At 43.5% G+C, this 21,114-nt stretch overlaps 1 protein-coding gene across 5 annotated transcripts; it reads right to left on the bottom strand.

The window, feature by feature from the left end:
* Positions 1-243: 243 nt before the first annotated feature.
* Positions 244-19,892, bottom strand: LOC138597869 (catenin delta-1-like). Of its 5 annotated transcripts, XM_069669388.1 has the most exons (22): positions 19,739-19,892; positions 14,212-14,336; positions 12,560-12,723; positions 9,686-9,754; positions 9,477-9,596; positions 9,024-9,286; positions 8,162-8,443; positions 7,811-8,051; positions 7,491-7,713; positions 7,156-7,348; positions 6,927-7,044; positions 6,680-6,833; positions 6,424-6,441; positions 6,026-6,094; positions 5,715-5,842; positions 5,403-5,553; positions 5,033-5,225; positions 4,663-4,871; positions 4,537-4,578; positions 4,366-4,433; positions 4,070-4,171; positions 244-1,959 (listed from the first exon to the last, which is right to left on the bottom strand). In XM_069669388.1, exons 3-21 carry the CDS (start codon positions 12,716-12,718, stop codon positions 4,112-4,114), a joined length of 2,760 nt encoding a protein of 919 aa, XP_069525489.1. In that variant the 5' UTR covers positions 12,719-12,723; positions 14,212-14,336; positions 19,739-19,892; the 3' UTR covers positions 244-1,959; positions 4,070-4,111. The 5 variants fall into 5 exon arrangements, with proteins under 5 accessions (XP_069525489.1, XP_069525491.1, XP_069525490.1 ...); XM_069669390.1 differs by lacking the exon at positions 4,070-4,171; XM_069669389.1 differs by lacking the exon at positions 6,424-6,441.
* Positions 19,893-21,114: the final 1,222 nt, after the last annotated feature.

The raw sequence follows: 21,114 nt of genomic DNA, 5'->3' as shown, positions 1-21,114 counted from the left end.
GCCTCAGTAATACGAGCATGTAAAATATATATTTAAAAACCCAGTTAATCAAGCACTCAGATGTTAAGAGTGAATATCTTAAATAGTGTCGAGTGTGTGTTTGCCATTTGCCTTAACAAGAGCGAGGGTATGAAATTACCCAGACGTTCAGAGTGCCTCTCTTTAATTAGACGTGTTTATCTACATGATCCAGCAGCCCTTCCTCACCTCACCACACAGCCACATCAATCACACGTCGCCAAATCTGGTCTAAGAAAAGATCTTTATTTATAAAAACAACAGTATTACCAGATACATACTTTACTGAAAAAAGCAACTTCTCAGAGCCAAGGCAGGTATGAATGGTACATCATAATTTTACATGGATAGGCAACGTTACAAATATACTGTGTGTGGAAAGTAATAAAAAAACAAAGATGATTGGTCTCTTTTGCCTTAAAAACAACTCAACGGTAAAACTGGGACTAAAAAAAGTTGAACAAATTGCATAATGCTCTCACCCACCGCTCCCTTACATACAAACCCCAAAATAAAATACAAACCAGACAGTAAGTGAAAAAATAACAACAGAATAAAAAAGGTCGTAGACAAAAACGTGCTTCTTGTCCTCCTCCCAAATTAAATTAAACGTCAGTATGTTAAAACTCGAGTCTCCTCTGAGGGAAGAAGCCTCCCAAATTTAAGCGTTCGTTTTAAAGACGGCCTTTAAAAAACATCAAGTAGTGATTTATTTTTAAACTTCAGATTTAAAGAGGACAATTATATTCCAAAGAGAAGTGTTTGTTACTTTCTAAATAAAGAATAAAGCAGAGACAAGGTTGTCTAAAGTGTGGAATGATTTCTGAAGCGGGATGTGAAGGTGTTTGTAGTGGTTTAGTGTCGTTTTGGTTCCCAGCTTCACCAGTCAGATCCACATTTAATGTGCTCTGGTCAGTTAAATCTGGATATAAAAACACAGAGGCTTCAACTGTCATGTTTTTCTTTTTGGGGAGAAAACAAACAAAGTTGGAAATTAAGGTATCAAACACAAAAAGAGGCAGTCGGTACATAAAAACTAAACAAAGGAAATAAACTTTGTCACAGGAGAAGGAGCACAAGATAAAAACAGACATCATGAATGGATGAAATTATCAACATGTGGTCTTATAGGTCTGGTCCGTGCACACACACACACACAAAAACACACTCACTCCAAGGTCCTTTTTCCACACACACACACACACGGCCACAGGTTGACTGTATGACAAATATACACACACCTGCCCTTTCTTGTCTCCACCTGTGCTCGTCCCAACCGAGAGAAAATAACTCTAGACAGGAAAATAACTCCTCTATAAACAACATTCTCCATCTACAGGGCGGTCCGTCGGCCCGTCCCGGCCTCCCAACGATCCCACTGAAGGGACGATTTAAATTAATGAGCCAAAACTAATGCAGTCATCCCATTTTCTTTTTATATACAGTATATACCCTACATAGACGTCTACGTACAAATTCATCATTAGGATGCGGGTGTTGGCAGCAAGTTGTCGACCATGACAAAAAGATTACCGAAATGTTTTAGCAAGAAAAAAAAAAAAACGAGCAGGATGACAACACCAGAATTAAATGATTGTCAACAAAGGTGATTGCCTTTACAGGAGAATTATAATCTAAAAAACTGAATATATTTCTGTTGCTACAATTGAATGAATTTGTAAAAAGTAGGTGTGTATGTGTGTCTGTACGTGTGTGTGCGTTGCATGGAAAGCCTGCAACGCAGCCACTTTCTTTGGATGCCAACCCTCATCTTCTTATCCCATCTGTGTGTTGATAGAGAGAGAAAGAGAGGAGAGGAGGGGGGGGGGGGGGAGAGGGGGAGACGAGGGGGAGAGAGTCTGTGCATCTGGATCTTCTCTCCTCAGTAGCAGTGGTAGGGCAGGGACGGCCCCGTCTGGGTGATGCACACTATCAGTTTTTCTGGAGGAACAGAGCAGGATGTTTAAAGCAGAGTCAGAATATAAGCAAATCAAATTAATACAATGTGGATAAGTTACACAGTAAACATGGAGGCAACACAAGGAGCTATTATGTGGTATAAGTATGGCACACTGCAGTAGTGCTGTCACAATGACCAGAGTGTCATTAATACTTCCAACATCAAAGTAAATTTCCATTATTTTGATTTAGTATTTGATTTTATGGCCCATTCAATATTAAGTTTTCGTTAACACTCCACAGAACGCGTCAGTCGTACATAAAGGCTCCTATTTAAACTACCATACTGGTCCGAATATAAGACGACCCTGATTATAAGACTTTAAGACCAAAACTTCTTTTTAGAAAGAAAACAATTTTATTGGAAAATAATATCAATACAAACACATTGAAGAACAGGGGACGGTTGTTGTTTGTAACACTTTTTAAATAAAATCATGTTTTTAATATGTTTTAGATTAAATTGTTTTTTTTATTTAATTTAAATCTGACAATCACATGTTTAAATGAAGCACTTATTTTACAGAAACACCATCAAATTAAAATAACCTGTAGTCTATTAGTTATCAGGCCATCCATCTCATTAACGTGTATATTTAGTCTTTTTGGGCTCGCTGTCTTCGGGCATTATATTCTGTGACACCATAGTTCTCGGCTTCTTGACAGTTTTAATGACTTTGCTGCATTGATAACAATTATCTTAAAATTGACCTCATAACTCCGCCTCAGTTGTTCATTAACTTGGCTGACTTTTAAGCCCCTTTGTTACAGGCGATCAATGTTTCTCTCCCCCCGGCAGTGTAGTGGTGAGTGACAGCTGTCCTCAGTTAGAGGGGAACACCCGCTTTACAGATAAAATGGCACCGATTACTGGTGGGATCGTATATTAGCATCTAAGTCTAGACCGACTAGAATATAAGACAAGGAAAATATTCAGACCAATACAGTGTATATAAAGTGCATGGCACAAGTGCATTTAGGGCACATCCAATGTCCTGTTTTTCTTTTCAGCACAAACATCTGGGCAGCAAGGTACGAGCACAATGAACTAAGTTACTACTATCATTCTCTTTACTTATTCATGCGTTCAATTGATGAAAGATTTTGTATTCCAGCATCAGCTCGTGTATGTGCAAGGGAAAAGGTATTAAAGTTAAGCACTGATATTAAATAGAGATTATGTTAATTAATTTTTAATGTAGGCTTAGTAGAACTGTCAGTGTTCAGGCCAGAGTCGCTTATTCGTGGCAGCCAACATGCCCCGAACAAAACAACATTTATGAGAACAGTGACTCAACCTTTGCCTCACAGAGCAGCAAACATTTTTAAACTGGGGCAAGACGCAGCTGCAAATAAAAGATACTCGTGTAGCTGTTCACCAGTGTTTCTGGAGAGTTATTAAAATAAATTACACAATGAAATGAGTCATTATATGAACACAATTTAAGAAAATGATTAGATATTCAGATAAAAACATTTTTGTACAATAATTTGACAAAATATAAATTAATTATGTATCCAAGTTTTTTTTTTTTAAATCCTCAAATATTGGCACACGTGTTGTTGTAATTCCCTGCAGAGCCACAAGAGTGCACTAAAAGGAGAAACTCAGGGAGCTGGCAGCTAGAGATAAGTGTCAGCTGAGTACTTGGGTCCTATGTTAGATATTTCACAACTTGGCAAAAGTATAAAACACATGACCTCACAGTGAGTCTCTGTCCTCTTAAATAAGTCTCATGTGTCTTGAAGTACACACAGATTGCATCCTCCTTTTTATCCTTGATGTCAAGTCATAGTATTTATGATCCTTTTCACACTAAGAAAAGCATTTATATCAACGTCAAAGTTCTGCAGCTTTGGTTTCATCTCTACACTGACAGACTGTGTGGACCATGACGCATCTTGCAGCATACTATACCAGCATGTACACATGACATCCTATAGTTCTTTATATTAGTACAGAGGATCCACACCAGTGTTTTAGTACACCATCGTAGACAGAGACCAGGTTCTAGCGAGGGCTTCAAGTTATAAAAGACAAAGGAAAAGAGCTCATTGAGCCCATGCAGGACGAGAGGTCAGTTGGACATACCATGCTGTTACATGCAGAGGGGGGTAGAGGGGAGGGGGAGGGCTAACCATCGTAGGAGTCCAACAGGGGCAAGGAGCCCTTTCTGCCCCCATACACCCCTCGCTGAGAGACAACCAGAGAGAGAAAGAAGAGGGAGTGAGTGTGAGAAAAGAAAAATGTCAGTAATAGTGAATGGTGTTTTACAGACTTCCAAAGGAAAACCATTAAAGTCAGGAAATGCTCAAAAGAAGTGCAGGAGACTGAGGGTTAGTGTCGTTAAGTGAGCAATGCGACATCCGGAGAATGATTCAAAGTACCGGTAAAGTGTCTGTGGTTTCATCCAGAGTGTGTCTCCTCTCCCTCTGGTCCAGTGTAGAGTAGGCCTCTGACAAATAATGACAAATATGAGGAAATAATACAACGCTTCATCTTCGAAATTAAATTTGTTATAATAACTTGGAAACAACAGAGATGGAAAATGAACTAACCAGAGCCAAGGTCGTTCAGTGGAATCATGTCCCTCTTCTCTCCTAAAAATGAGGCAAAACAAGTTAGAAACGAATCCACACCTCATCTTCAGATGTACTGAGTTAAGTTATTTCGTGCACGCAGACCTCTGTCTAGCAGTGGCGTGGTGCTGTCTTCATAGGTGCCGTTGGCCCGGGTGCTCGGGCCGTTGGTGGTGCTGGCGTTGGGGTTGAGGTTCACCATGAAGTCTGTCTTCTTCCAGCCGTCCTTCTCCAGAGGCCGGCGCAGCTCTTTGTGGGCCCAGACGAGCTGCAGCACCTGGCCGGCCCCCCGCACCTCACGCTCTGAGCGCTTGCTGTGAGAGAAACAGAGATGTTCACAAGTTTACAAAAGTGTCATTTTGGATGGTATCGTGTATTGTGTAAGTATCTCTTATATTGCCATAATTAAAAACACTGTTGTATTGTTATATTGTTTTTTTCTGTGTTCTTCTGTCACTTCACAGAACACACTCACCCGTCCTTGTTGATGAGCACCAGCCTCTCAATGCCCTGTGACGCTCGGAGAGTCTTTGATGCCTCCAGACTGTTGCCCAGCACCTCAGCGAGCGTGCTGAGTACTGACACCACTGTCTCCTCTGACAGAGCACGCCCAGACTGACTCTGGCCTCCAGGTAGGTTGGCCACAAGGTGAGGCACTGCATGCAAACCTGCAGGAGAAACACAGGAAGTCAAGAAAATATATCTGGAATGCTGCGACTGCAATAATGCGAATCTATTAAATAATTTATTTAGTAAATATATTACCAATATTCGGCATTAAATAAGTGACACTAACATTTTTTGAGAAACAGGGAGGATTTGGAAGCTCATTCTGACATCCTTACCGAGCAGTTCGCAGTTACGGTTGTCGATGGCGAGGTTCCTCAAGGCCCCGGACATCGCCCGAACCACACGGTCATTGCCATGAGCCAGCAGCTCTGCCATCATTGGAAGACCCTTCTCCAGGCGCACAGTGGCCCGGATATACCGACCATACTGAAGAATAAACAGGTAGAGAGGGAGAGCTGAATATCAGTTTACACAGACAGCGGTTTCAGTATATTAACTTCAAAACAGACAGCATTGTGGACTTAATCAAAAATCATTTTAATCTTTTTGTAACTGCAGATTTCAGCTCGTCAAGAAATTGTACTAACAGTCCATCGGCCGGCACACAGGTTCTGGATAGCACCGGCAGCAGCCTCCAGGACAGAGGGGTTCTTGCTCTCTCTGAGCAGCGATGTGTAAACACGAACCACCTCTGGCTGGAACAACAGCTCGTAACCTGAAACACAAAGAGGGGAGTAAACACGTGTGCTGGACACTAAAGCCTTCACCAAAAATTACTTACCAAAAAAACAACAAACTAAGCCTTAACTGTTAATTTATATATCAAACAGAAACATTTGCAAAAGCACATTTTGTAGTCTCATTTAAAGACTACAAAAGGGAAAAGGGAAGTGCAAACCTTTGGCAGGTGTTGTCCTCTTTGGAATGTCGACCTGATCTCCGCTCCCGTCGTCTCCATCCTTCTTTCCTGCAGCGAGAAATCAAATCAGAAAAGAAAGAACATGAACGATTGAGCTGGAGAGCTAACAGATTACGTGAGGTTGGATGAGATGAGCCGTCAGTTATCTTCAGTCATCTATTTGACATCTGTTTCGCGACCATGCAACAGGTGGAACAAGCACTGTGAACATGCAATGCAGTCTGCGTGACGTCAGGTGACCATGCTCGTGAGCTGGATGTGAATTCGACGTTATCAGGCATTCTTCTTTCTCTAGTGATGTTTTTTTCTGCGTTAGTAAAATGAGCGATGAGGGGAGTGGTCAAAAAGTTTACAAGATCACCAAAGAAGAATCTTACCTTTGGAAAACCACTCATCTAAACACAGCAGAGAGAAGGGCGAGGTGAAGGCGAGTGGGAAGATAGAGGGGGTGGAGGTAAGAAGAAGGAGGGAGGAGAAAGAGGAAGAAAAGGAGGGAAACAGTGGAGAGTGTGAAAAACAGCGACAGGTGCTTCTGCCACCAAGAAGCTCAAACACACCAGCAGCTGCCACGTTTCAACAGCAAATATCGTAGACAAGGAGCAACTCTGAGCGTGGTGTACGTTTGACACTGACCTTTGCCCTTTCGAGAGCCAAAGCAGCCGCCCTTGTTTGCAGGGGCCGGCCCCTGGTTGAGGGGCGCGGCCTCCGCGTAGCGCTCACAGCCTGGGACTTCACGGTGAACGTGATAGGACAGATTCCTCAGGAGGCAGACGCAGTTCTCCACCAGCTGCAGGAGGAGAAGAAGAGGGGGAACATGATCAAAGATGGAGACAGAGGTAATGAGTGCTTTGGTAAAATCAAATCTGTTTAAAACTGGTACCTTATTATCCACATCTTTGCGGTTGATCTGTGACTGGACGATGTACATGAGCGAATCCACCAGCCCTGTGCATTCCCTCAACTTTCGTCTGGCCTCGCTGCGTTCTGAACTCACATTCCTGTTACAGAGGGACAAGTTAAGCACATAATTGCATGTTTTCCTCTCAAAATAACTCCCTTTTTTTGACCTTCAACTTTTTCCGCATTGCGTCCATTGATCCCTTGCATACCTAAGGCAGCCAGCAGTGTTGGTCAAGGCGGTCTCCCACTCCAGATGGCGTGGTTTGCAGCTCTCCTCTCCTCCGTTACTCCCTCGCTCCCAGCCGGAGTGAGGGACGACCACCTCGTCAGCCAGGGCGTGCAGGGCGTGGTCGACAATCTCCATCTTTACCGAGTCGTGGGATGAGAGGTTCCACAAGGTGCCTGGGCAAAAATAAACATTGTTACTGTCAATGCTGCTACACTCAAATTTGACAGCTTGCAAAAAGTCACATATGATCTTTGGTTTATCCAAAGTTTGTAAAGACAAAACCAAACTATCCTAAAGTGATTCATTAAAACACACCTGTAATAGTGTCAGTGAGATCCTGGTCGCGGGTTTTCCTCAGTAACCGGACCAGAGCAGGGACTCCATCACAGTTCTTGATGGCGATCTTGTTGTCTTGGTCTCTGCCATATGAAATGTTCTTTAGTGCCCCACAGGCCGAGTGGTGCACGTCCTTGCTGGGGTGGTCCAGCAGTGACACCAGGGCTGGGATGCCCTTCAGGCGACGCACCTCTGACTTAACCTATGACCCCACAAAATTATCAAGCTCTCATCAAGGGTTTGTCAAAAGAAAAATAAACATGAGGATAATTGTTTGTATGTGTTTAAATGTGTCTCACCTTATCATTTTTGAATGTGAGATGCTGCAGGAAGGCAGCAGCGTTGGTCTTGACAGGGTCCAGGCGGTAATTCAACATTGCGATGACCTCAGGCAGCTCCGGCTGTCTCCATGAACCGGGAGGAGCCTTCCTCAGTGTACTGTCCAGTGACGCCATGCTGCCCCTCTCCATAGTCACGGGAACACCCCAGGCATAAGGGTCAACTCCTCCCATGTCACCGTCCAAAGTGTCCTCACAGCTCCTGCATGTCAGAGGCAGATTGATAGAGAAAAGGTTTCAGTGTTTCACTTTAGCTTAGCACAAAAGATAAGTGGGATATGCTGCAGCCATTCATGGTGTAACTGGGTTTACCTGAGTCTTCGTCTGTCCATACCCCCGGGCCCGGGCCCCAGGCGAGGCATGGTGCCGTAGCCTCCAGGGTGTATGGGTGGAGGCCCCATGCCGTACTCGTCATATCCCACACTGCGCTGGTCATCCTCCAGACCGAAGTGTCCGGGTCCATACCGCATCTCCAAGGCTGAGCCCAGGGCCCTCATTCCTCGGCTCACCTGGGGCTGAGCTGCATACGGGTCAAGCTGCTGGCGGCTTGGGGCCCGGTAGCCTGAGTCCAAAGTCCTGTAGCCGTCAACTGGCCTGGGGAAAGAAGGGAAGACAGAAGTTTAAAGAGTTATTAAAGTGAAATCACATCCTTCCTTATCTCTGTTTCAGACTGACACAGTGATGAATTTGTAATTAAAGTTAATGTGAACATTTGACAAGCTGTTAAAGGGCTTCACGCTTCTTGACTTTGGTGTGAAAGAGTAAAAAGTGTGTCTACACGAAACACGTGTTATCAAGAGTGGATTTTTGCCCCTCTCAGCCATAAATTATGCTCCTGTCAAACTCAGACATACTTAATTAAACACCCTGTGAGCTCTAATCAACTTTTTCCATAACTTCTACAAATAAAAAGGAAGGAGAAGTGAAACTACTTTGTCCAAATTCTGGTAACATGGAGAGAGATATAATTGATTAAGTTTGTCTAACAGGCGTAAAAATATCACACATTATTTTGATGAAGCAGAACTCAGAGTTCACTCATGAAAACTAAAAATACAGTGTGGCTTATTAGGAGGATTCATCTTTAAAGACTACATACTGAAGAATGTCGGATCAACAATCACTAAAAAATGTGCCACCAAAGATGACCCATCTCTATGCAGGGGGCTTGTACCTGTAGCGGTCGTCCATGTGTGAGCCCCTGCTTAAGCTAGTGTATGCCTCTGATGGCGGGCCTCTCTGGTAGTCATCGTAGCCTCCTACAGGGCCGTAGTGGTAGTTTCTTGGGACTGTGGCGGTGGGGTAGTCTCCTGCGACAGGCTGCCTGTAGGGACGGTCCAGTGTGGCGCTGTAGCCGCCCATACCGGACACTGACAAGCCCCCGTCGATGGACATCGAGTCAGAGGGCAGGACTGTGCGTGAGATTGGTTTCTTCATCTGAAGAGAGAGCGACAGATGGGTGTTATTTATTTTAAAAATATGTTTATGGTGAAGGAAAATGTTGGTGTGGTGTAAAATGCTTGGAGGTGTATCCAAACAATTAAAAGAATACATGTTAAATGTGTGTTTTTACAAAAGCTTTGCAGGAGAGTCTGATGATATCCTGTTCACATGTTATATCACTTACGCCATTGTCTTGGCGCCGTGCCGTTCCCTCCTCAGAAAAGACTGAGTGCACTTCCTGGGAGTCGTCCTCTGGTGTGTAGCTCTCATCTAGAGCGCCGTGTGCAGGGTCCACCATTCTGTACTGTAGCAGAAAAACAGCACACATTCATGTTTTCAAATCACTGGCACTCACCACCTCCATCATGAAAAACAACACGCACAAACACATACCTGTGTGCCGTTTAAGTATGCGTCTCTTAGTTTCAGTCGTTCTATGTCTGCATCCCCTAAACGCCCGTTCTGAGATAGAAGAGAAAGAAACAATTGTGAAATATGTTCTTTAAAAATGAATTAACTTGCAATGCTTCCCATTAGTCAGTGCGGTCTACTTTCTCACAACCAGCAAGATGATATTCCTGCTGCTGAAGCACATTCAGTGCTGACCAAACCGTCCCTGCCCGTTGATGGTCTGTGAATCACTGCCAGACATGAGGGAGGACATTTTGGAGTGCAGCCACTCATCCTCACACCCTACTTCCTCCTGCTTTCTTCTGTTACATAACCATTGACTGTCACACTGACTGCATGACTTGGACACTTTCTACCTTACCCCGAGCAGCACTCACTTTTATGCAGCATAACTGCCTCAGTTATCCAAAATAGCCTGAAGCTGACGTGTGCACACAGCGTAATTGGGCTGATATTTCTGCACAGCCATTCGACCGCCAAGAGTTGCAGTATTTCTGTGATACTGTTGACTGATACAAGAGAAAACCCTGTGATGAACCTTATAAAACACGGACTCCCACTTTATTGGCAGTAGTATGTCATGCTGCACTTTATGTTGTGACCACAGGGAGGCAGGGCTGTTATCAAAGATGCAGATTAAACACTTTTAAAACAAGAAGGGAACACTTCCTCTACAGCTGGTCCTTCCTAAAATACCACCTCATTTGCCAACAACTCTGTAAGGTTTTAAAGAAAGGCTCAGGCTGAGGTTTGCGAAGAAAGAGTATCTTCATCCTGAAATATAACACTAGGCTAAAACCACAAATTCCTGCTTTCTCAGTCTTCCTCCTCCAGCTGCCACACACTAATCAAATAAGTCACTTCCAAGGCTTCAAAGAGACAAAACATCCAGTCTTATCCATGTCAGCGAGCTCTTAAAGGAGGGAAATATTTAGGGACAAGGTAAGTCTTTCAAACATTTTAAACTCTGTGCTGAAAAACGTCATAAAAACGTCGGCCCCTGAATACAGCCCTGCCTGACCTTCAGAGTCTGCTGAGGGCAAAATAATAATGGCTTTCCTTTAATTGCTCTTCCAGGCCCACAGGCACCGAGGCTAAGTTCTGTCTCTGATAGTCCAAGTCTTTTGATAAAGACAGAGGACAACACGGCGTCAGTTAGGACCTCGTCCAACCAGATAACTGAGCTCTGAACAAAAACAGCTTAGTCTTAAATCTCCCAAGAAAGGAAACACGATCTTAAACAACAAAAAGGTTGTTTTTTTTTAAATCACATTTTAGCAAATTTTCAACAAAGTCAATTAAAAACTGATAAAAGAGCCAGGTGGGAATGTTTATATTAAATTGATCAATGGACTGAATGAGATTGATGCAATGACATAAGAATACCTATTTTCTAGGCTATATAGCAATTCAGCTATGTTACTTGCAACATTACCCACTATAGAAAAACAAAGATATTAAAGTGACCGCTACCATGGTACTAAATGCATCAGAGCTGGAAATAATATGTCAATTTGTCAATTAAAAAAGGATCTGCAACTATTTAAATATTGGATTTAATTATTAGAAAATTCTTTAAGTTGGGTCACTAGCTGTAAATATTTCCTGGTCATCTATACCTCTATAGCCCCTTATACACTGCCAGTTCAAGGTGGGATTATTACGCCTCTGTTACGTCTCGTCTTTTATGTAAAAAGCCTGAAGGCGGAATGGTTGGGTGAAGTCTTTCCGCCTCTGAGCCGGCATCGGCGTTAGTAACAAAGGCGAAAGGGCGGTTGTGTAAACAGCGGAGCCGGCAGGGCGGAACAGCCCCATGTGTGTGTGTATTTGAAGCCCGCGCTGTTAGTTTACACCTCGTGCACATTTTGCTTCCACAACGGCAGAACGCTATGTAAAAACACACACTGGGGCAGCTTTATGCCAGCGTTGTTTGGTCCATTGCAAAATGGCAAAGGCTGCATGACGGCGAAGCTGCAGTGTAGAAGGGGCTAATGATAGCAATTTGGGTATCTTGGGTTTTTGACTTCTAAACAGGATACCTGAAAACATCAACTTAGGCATTGGGAAACTGTGACAGAGATTTCTTGGCAACTTATTTAGAAAATAATTGGCACAAAATTTCTAGATTAAATACAAATGGGTTGCAGCTCTGAGGGATAGCCTAAACCATCACCCCACATAAGTCACATAAGCTATAAGAGATTACAATCACTGGTCATCTTTTTGCATGCAATATTGTGGACTTTCAATATATAAAAGATAATTTCATGCAAAACAATACAAAGTATACAGTCGAAATCACAAAAGACATTTCAATTGATGAATGATTTAAATGAAAGTAAAGAAGAAAGAAAATCTCTTGACAAAGAAACCAGACTGGATGAAGGACTATGCGACACATGCCCTCATTCAAAAACACGACATGCTGGAACAAAGAGGTGAATAACTGGGATTCCACAGAAGAGGCCAGAGGAAGGTGTATGTGTGTGTCAAAGCACATCCGGTGAGTGACAGTTAAGGCATGCTGAACGTGTGTGATGATGACCATCTCAGGCATGTTCAAAGTAGGGGAAGTATGTGCAGGCGGGAACTGAGGCGTTTGAAGATAAGGGGTGACAGACGGGTGGACTTGCAGAGCGAATGAAGAAAGACATGTAATGATGATTTACAAACATTCACGGACACAAACTGGCCGAGCGCTGGTGGAGATGAGGCAGGGCGAGGAAGAGAATGGATGAATGATGGTTGGATGGATGTCAGACGGAGAAAGATTTTGATTTGATGAAATGATCCATGGAAACGGCGATAAACGCCTACGAGAGACTGTGGTCGGGGATGTTCGTTGGGGAGTGTTACCTGTGTGTGGGGGAGGGGGCGACCCAGGCCCGAGGGGCTGGTGGCGGGGAGGCCCACTCTCCTCCTCTCCTCCTCCAGCGCCCGGGTCAGCTGTTCAAACTGCACCTCCTGCTCCCTGACCGACTCCAGCAGAGCCGCTGCGCTCTCACACTGCTCCATACACACTACACGGCCCCAAGGGGAAAGAGGGGGGGTGTTACACACATCCAAACAGCCTCGTACACACTACAGCACAGGGAGAGGGCTTCGAACAAAAACACACACACACCTCGCCTTGCCATACAAGGTACAGCAAGATCAGGTGGATGCAGCAAATAATTAGTTGGGAGGTTTATTTTAACTGAGGGCTGTGAAGGCTGTTAAATATAATCGAAATCGCAACATGGCCAAATACAATATTGAAGTCACAGAAGCTGCAGGTTTTAGATAAAAGGTGTCAGTGTGACAAAACAGCTGTATCACAAAGTACTGCAGCGCTGCAGAGATGCTCTGAGCTACAAAGCCTGCTCTCCAGATATTTGGTACCAGACCCCCAACAAATGTTGTCGTATGTCAAATAATGTTTTTTGTTTCGGTTCCGAGCAGCGTTATCTGATGCTCTGTGACTCATCCACTGACTTTCATGGAAAGTGAACTTCAGATAGCCCTCTTGTGAGTTCCCCTCACAGTTTGAGGGGATTTTACCCTTTTGGTTTCAGTAATGATATTAGTCATTACCACTGTAAAGACTTGTCTGCGGTTGAAACTCTGACATCTAAAATCTTGCCAAATGACCAGGTTACTGTGTGAAACCTGTCGGGGTTTAATGACTCATTCGTTGAAGTTTGCCCCACACAGATACTTTAAAGGAGGTCAACATGCTCATATTACATACTGCCTCAAGCACTACCAAGTCAGCGCTAATAAAACATATTACAAGTATGTTATATCAATCACTGCCAACTGTAAGTGAAACAGTGAAATCATTCCAGGGACAAGGAAACACAGAAACATATATATTAAAACACAACCAAATTAGTGCCATTAAAGCATAATTAAAATAACTCTGAGCTATAAATATGTGATCTGCCAATAGACACAATACAAGATGAGGGTGAGGAGGGTGTCACATTCTGTCACAATGTGGAGATAATTATGGCAATATGTTATTTGTCAATGATATCATCATCCCTGCACAAAGATCACTAAATATTTAACACATAAAGAGTAAGCCTACTTGTCCGAGCTTTTTACCCCTGCACACACTGCACTAGGAAATACTGTCTTGAATACAAACAGCAGACAAAATTAGATGTTGTTAAATCCCCTGCTCTTTCTTGGATAGATATAATAATATGGTTCGAAGAAGCTCAGGATATAAATTGGTTTTTAACAGAGAAAAAGTTTAGGTTGATTTTCTATAATTGCACATCATGAATTGAAATTAAACTGACTGAGATCCAAAGTAAAAACAGTCGAATAAAGAGGGTGAGGCCTTTTTTACATGAAGAGAAGCAGCTTCTACATGTTGGAGAGAAAACGTAACACTAAGACGTGCACATTAAACCCAAGGAGAAATCTTTTCTTGTTTTAAGGTTTAAGCACAAAGCAGAGCACAACAGAACAGACACACATTGTGGAAGCGAATTTCAGAGAAAATCAGAAATACACACCTTCACCTGTGGGCGTGGTTTGGTAGTAGAGGTGAGAGATCGCACCAAGGTCAGAGGTTGAGCTCTAGTTGCTCATGGGTAGAAGGTCACAGAACCACCAAGCCCAGAAAACAGGGAGGACTGAACTGCAGACAGAGAAAGAAGGGGAGGCAGAGGGAGGGAAATAATAAGGAGAAAGAGGGAGAAATGTTTTAGAAAGAATGAAGGCACCTCTGTTTGAAAAACAGCAACATAGTGAGAATACCGTACAAGTGTGTCAACAGGGTTCAGTTTGCTCTGTGCAGAGAAAAACAGCAAGAGGCAGAGACGTACAGTAGCTCCAGCCTTTAGACACACCCTGTATTTACTCAACATTTGGCCTGCGTGCGGCTGCTAGCTGTGGGAAGTGGACCAACCTGCAGCTCTTTCTGGGACAAAGAACATCGACAGTCAGCAGAAAGAGAAGCAGGTTTTAGAGACAGTAACATCCACAGAGAACCATATGTTCTCTTATCCTTCTCCTGTGCAGTGTAACTATGCCTTCTTCTCCCAGCCTTTCCTTTCTTATCACACTTCATCTACCTCTGGCCCAACTCTGTCCGTCCGCCACTCTTGTTCTCTCGACTTCCCTGCCTTTCATCCCTCCCCCCCCTGAGTTTCTTTGTTATCTTGGCTGTGCTCTGAGAGAAAGACATTGTTATATCAGAGCCATACAAGTGGGAGACTTAGATCTTCTTATCTGTTGATACAGCCTCTGTAGCAGCAGCCCGACTCCCCATCAGCACTGACTTGAAAGGTGAATAAACCCATGCATTGCCACCCACACACACACCTGCAAGACCGGTTTGACAAGGTAGAGGAGGGGCTACCAAAGTTTAGTTTCTCAATGTCTCTCTCTGTCTAGCCAACATGCACAGACACACTCCTGTGATTGTAAGTCTGCAGTGATTTGGGGATCAAACAGAGACCTGCATTTACGGTCAGGCAGCAGGTGTTTTTCGGCACACAGGTAGAGTGTTCAAAAGTGAAAATAAAAGAGACGAGCAGCATAGGTGTAATGAGTTCAAGTGAAGAGGTGGTGATGAGTGACTCGTAGTTTCACCTGCATGACTAGTGCAAATAAAAATAAAGGAAACAGACACGATGATATCACCTTTAGACAGACTATTACGACACACTTTAGCTAACTTAGATAACTGGAGTCTGCAGAGGCTGTGTCTGTTCCTGTCAAACAAATGACTCACACACACATACGTTTGCTTATTTAGAAAAAGTCCCAGCTTGGGGTGTGACGACCAGTGTGGGAAAAAAGGGAGGAAAGTGGGATGGCCTGATGAGAAAATGAGGAGTGGCTGAAACATATTTCACAAGACAAAGGAATTCAGAAGAACCAAAAGCAGGATTTGCATTGGGGACGAGACTGACTGACAGGAAGACATGATGTCACATGCGCACACTCACACATGCTATCTTTTTTGCTTAGTGGCTGTAGCGCCCCTGAGCCATAACCTCCCACCTGAGCAAATCACACACTGCTGTCCTGTACCACACATGACCATATATGGTCATAGCCAGGACAGGGCTGATATTATCCACTACAGACAGACAGAGACGGAGGAGCAGGAGCTGCAAACAAATAAAACTGTCTTTCAGGAGAGTGAGAGGGTAAAGTGGAGCAGAGACAGGGGTAGTGAGACAGAAAGGAGTGCTAAAAACAAGATAAAAGCTAATCTTGCATTCCTAGCATTGTCTCCAGTCAATTCAGCGCAGTAGCCCACCCACTCTTCCTCTGTACAATGACCTTAACATGATACTGGCTAATAGAGATCTGTTTAGTGCACCGTCACAGATTACTGGTGCAAAATACCCAAACACAGAGAAAAAAGAACTATTTAACCAAATCTCTTCCCGTCTGGCCTTTTTCCATTTTAATTAGCCAAACGTAAACACGGCCTCACTTCTCAGATTAACATGCTATCTTTTTCTCTAATGAGCCCCACTGTCATTCTTACAAGACAAATTATAAACTGTGATTGATATTTCTTGGCAAAGGGGCTTGGGAATGTGACTCTAAGTGTGTGTGTGTGTGTGAGAGGGAGTTTAAACCGCAGCCAGAGGAGGGAATTTGCAGCTGTCAGTCCGGGAGGTAAGTGGAACAATAAGAAGTTTGTGCAACCGAGAGTGTGAACAGAGTTTTAGAGCGAGGAGGACATCATCAGACTTATTGTACCGTCATCTGTGTTTCTAAGGTTTCTGTCATGGAAAGTCACTCATGACCTCCGTCCTCCGCCCGTCTCTCACTATCACAGCTGTTGGTTTTGGCCTTGAAAGTCAGCAATGAGTTCCGTTGAACAATGAAAACAATCAGTGCGGTCCTGTTGCCTCTCCCCTCCCCATTCCCCTGTTACCCGCTTCCGGAGAAACAGGATGTTGTGGATTCGACATCAGAGGTGAGTTAAAAGGGATGCTGTGGCTACTTAGGCTAACCAGAAGCCATTTTCATCGACAGAGCTGTGTGTTCGCAGAACCATTACAGTCTGCAAGATGTTTACTTCAATAAACCACCTGCTGATGGCAGTTTGCTTCCTGCTTTAGTAGTGAAAATCCCCCATAGTCGATACGCTGATCACACGACCACACAGCACTTCCCATTTTACTAATACTGTTCTCCATCCTCCGTTTTCTGTTCTGCTTTTATGACCTTTCGGAAGCAATCTCTGCACAGCTGAATCGTCACATATTCTTTTATTTTTACTAAGTAGGAATATTTTGGTTTTTTCCCACAGTGCAGCAACTGAACCCTCATACTGGAGAAGCTGAAACACTTATTCTCGCTCTTAACATAATTATCTTATAAAAGAACATAAAATTGCTAAGAAACTAAGAATGGAAAACATGTATCCTTTATGGACAAAACTTAATTGGCTTTGAATGTCCAATAAAGACATTTAAAAGTATCAGCAGCAAACTACTTTCTTAAATCTAGAGAGGGAACAAGGGCACAAAGACAAACATTTATATTCTGCTGTCATAAACATTGCAGCAACAAATGTCAAGCACGGTATCCTATGGGTCAACATGTCAAGCACTGTGCCTTGAGGTCAACATCATACACACACACACACACTCCTCAAACATCTGATGGAGCCCTGACTCACCACGAGTCACATATCTCCATCTGATTCTGTGGCCTTCAGTCAGCATGACTCACTTAGCCATGTCAGAGGACATCTGTAATCATACCCAAATGTAAGCAACAATACAGCCTCTGTCGACCTAATGAAACTCTGGTTAACGCAATAAGCACCCACGCCTGCCATTTGCAGCTACAAACTCCCACTTGAACACCATCTTCACTGTCAAAATACACATCTGTTCGCGCATCTTGAGGTAAGCTGCGCTGCTAGTTTACTGATAAGTTTGTCAGAGTGAGTCCATCAGCGCTTGTTTAAGCTGAACGTGTCTTGTAATGGGATTGAAGCTTTAGCCCATTAATCCACTTACCTCCTAACACACACACACACACGATTTTAACATGCACGCACAGATAGACGCACAAACACAGGTCAGGCCCTTTGAGGATTAACCTAGACACCTCAAGAGAGCAGACACAATTGCAGTTGGCGTAGGGGGCACGCATCAACAATCAAACAATCACTTGGAGACAAGCAGTCAGTAAAGACTGATACATGGGTGTTAACAGTCACATATGGGGTTATTAGTGGTGGCACCTGCAACCCTGACCCAGTCATACTTATACTGTATAAACACAAACCAGGATACTCCTGAAGCCCACAGGCAAGGTGCTTACCTACACAGCAATGTGTGCCTTGCAGTAAACCAATGTTTACAAGGGAATAGCTAGTTAACATGTTCATGCGCAAGCTGACAGTTATCCCCACCCAGGCGCTTTCCAACCAAAACAAGTCCACACAGGACCGACCCAACAGGTTCACATGCTGGTAAACGTAAAATCCCAGCCTGTGTGGTAGGCAACTACTGGAAGACCACCACCCTTTAAAAACAAACTCAAATGCACAAAACCTGTAGGGATGCACAATATTGGATTTTTTGCCAATACGCTGATATTTACCAAGCCTATTTGCCAATTCCCAACACCGATATATCAGGCACATGTTTTTTTAACCTAATTGCAGAGAACATCAAGTCTCCCCTGTAGTGGAACGGATATCATGCCTACTCTTATTGTAGTGGCCCACTGGCAGATGCAGAAATAAGATAATACAGTGCCTTAGGTGTCAGACGAAGCGATTAACTGCACGCTGCCTTTGTTTACATTTGCCAGGGCAAAAATTTAAAGTGAGTGATACATATGACGGTTGAAGAAAGCAGGATGAGATTTTTTTTGTTAAAAACCACCACTTAAGCACGTACAGGACAAAACCAGCAAAGAGATAAGAAGTACGGCTTTGTCCACAGGGGCCGCCAAAATCAACACAAAACGAAAATTCCACACAGTAGCTGTAACGTGTTTTATCGGCGGAAAATATCGGCAGAAAAATTATACCGATATGTCCTTTTCAAGCCGTAATCTGGAGATACTAATAACATGCAGATAATATCGTGCATCACTAAAAACAAGCGCAGCGTTTTAACAAAAAGCGAGGTTTCCAATTACCATTAAAGTACACTCATCTCTCTGGGGCTGGATGTGATGAAATCTACTTATCTGCTTAAACTGATAGAACTGTCTGCTTCCAACAGAAAGACGCTTAAATCATCAGCAATACTAACCTCGTTTATTGTATACGACCAGACAACCAGACCCGGCCTGACTATGGCGTTTTCGTGTCAACCTGTATGAACCCTCTCCTAAAGCAGACTTTGTCGTGAACCATCTAGGGCCACTAGCAGGTAGCAGAATCCCACTGCCTGACATGAATTGATTTGCTAACGTAATATAGCAATGTAGGGCAGGAGCAACGAGCAGAGCTGGCAGCATTAACCAAACACCAAAATGACTCTCACGAACAAAGACTCGCGTATTTCAGCGTTGAGTCTCTCGGTGTTTGTGCTAACGCCACTGCCCACATAAATGACAATGTTGAAGATCAAATCAGCCCAGTTGGCTCTCGTGCTCGCTCAGCACCCGTGTGACCTGGTTTGGCTGCCCTGCTACGTTAGCATCACAATAACCCACATAGCCGCCTGCGAGCCGTGCCAACAACCACAGCTAGCGTTAGCATAGCAAACACAGATTAGCCGCTCGAGCTGAAGTTAGCGCGTGCTCAGCTAACGGACATTTACAGCTAATTCAGAGGCATTTTCTGTTTTAGTGTTTCATATCAAGGGCTCTGTTGAGACAGTTTTAACAGTGTGCACGGCAGGACAACAAAACTGCGGGTCACGGTGGAAACTTTTATCGTTAGCATGGTGAGCTAACGTTAGCCTGGGAGAGTCGTGTTGCTGATCTGTCGATGATGTGACCACTCCTTGCCAACGCTGCAGTGCACCCGCTATCTATGAGGGGAAACACGCAGTACCTCCGATAAAACAACCACCTGGTAACATTTATAAGCTGACTCACCTGCTCGTTGAAACGCTGCCCCGTCCCCTTCCAGACTAGTCCGTTTATTGTGTGTTTTCACCCCTCTTTTCCCCTCCTTCCCTGCTTCTGGGTCAAGCTCGTTAAAGACGAAGCGACATCACCGAGATTTCTATCAGAGAGGGGGCGGGATCAACGAACGGCTTTACCGTAAAGACAGCGCACGCAGAATTCCTCTTCTCATACAGGTGTTAACAGGTTTCTACACTGGCCCAGTTATTCAGAAGCCAGTAGCCTGACTGAGGATAAAGCCCTTGTATTCCTGCCAAGATAGAACACACACGGACTGATATAAGGACGCCAGGGATTATTCAGAGACTAGTAGGGGGATTTAAATTCTGTTGTAGTAGTAGAATAAACAGGCTACCTCCCACCGCCTCCTCTCTCCTCCCATATATTTCCGTCTGTCGCTCCCTCTGCCTCACATACAGTGTACACACACACTGATGTCATTTCATTGATTGCCCAAGAACAATAGACTGAGAGGAAGCAGCGTTTCTTGGGGAAGTAAAACAACAGCATTCCTCACCAACACGACAAAACTATTGGCACATAAAACCACAACCAGTGACCATTAAAATCACTTGGTTTATATGAATCATGTTTGACCGATTTACTATTTAAGGATCACTGCACGACTGTGACTCAAAGGCATCTCAAAACTTAGTATTTTATTTTTTATTTTTGCAGCGCTTGCGTCAATTTATGTACTTTTAATCCTGAATGTTTGATATATCTCTGCTATTAAAGACATTTGGCTTAAATCAAAGAGCAGAATTCTGATAAACAATACTTTAGTGTGGGCAGGGTGGAAAGAGGAACAATGTAAGGAATTTCCCCCGTGTTTCCTTTTGCACCCCCCTAAAAGCACCACAGTATGAGTAAACCTGAGTCACAATAATTAGTGGGAACAAAAACAATACTGCACTCTAGAGGAGCAAAATGAGACCGAACAGACTTGGACATAAGTTTTTAAAAAAGACAATATTTATTCATCATTTCATATCAAAAAACAAAACCACAGACAGAATTTACACTTAAATTTATGATTATTGCCCAGTTTGAAACCATCTGGGAAGTACGAAAAAAAAAGAGGAAAAGAGAGCTGCAACAGAGACACCAGTGGAGGTAGTTTGCTTTTTAAATGAAACATGCATACACACACAGATAAATCAAAGATGTGTATATGGCCCTCTCCATATACCAGTTATGCAGCTCCTTATACAGCAAGCCAAACACTTTAAATTCCTCCCAAATTTTAATGTTCAAACTGCAAAACCCAAGTTGGATGTTTAGTAGGTCAACCTGGGGATTTTTGCCATCTGTTTGATATGACAAAAGTTGTACTTGGGCATTGG

Source organism: Semicossyphus pulcher, unplaced genomic scaffold (genome assembly GCF_022749685.1).
Source record: "Semicossyphus pulcher isolate SPU_LCO1_2020_fin unplaced genomic scaffold, fSemPul1.0.p SCAF_2, whole genome shotgun sequence".
In the NCBI taxonomy this organism is placed as follows: Eukaryota; Metazoa; Chordata; class Actinopteri; order Labriformes; family Labridae; genus Semicossyphus; species Semicossyphus pulcher.
The sequence above is the reverse complement of the archived record's forward strand: the minus strand, read 5'-3'. Positions and strand labels throughout refer to the sequence as shown.

Coding starts and splice junctions, on each gene's coding strand:
- LOC138597869 (XM_069669388.1), bottom strand. CDS start 12,718: ATGGAGCAGTGTGAGAGCGCAGCGGCTCTGCTGGAGTCGGTCAGGGAG. Junction 9,755..12,559: donor GCCCCCTCCCCCACACACAG/GTAACACTCCCC, acceptor CTTCTATCTCAG/AACGGGCGTTTAGGGGATGC. Junction 4,872..5,032: donor GTGCTCATCAACAAGGACGG/GTGAGTGTGTTC, acceptor TTTCTCTCACAG/CAAGCGCTCAGAGCGTGAGG.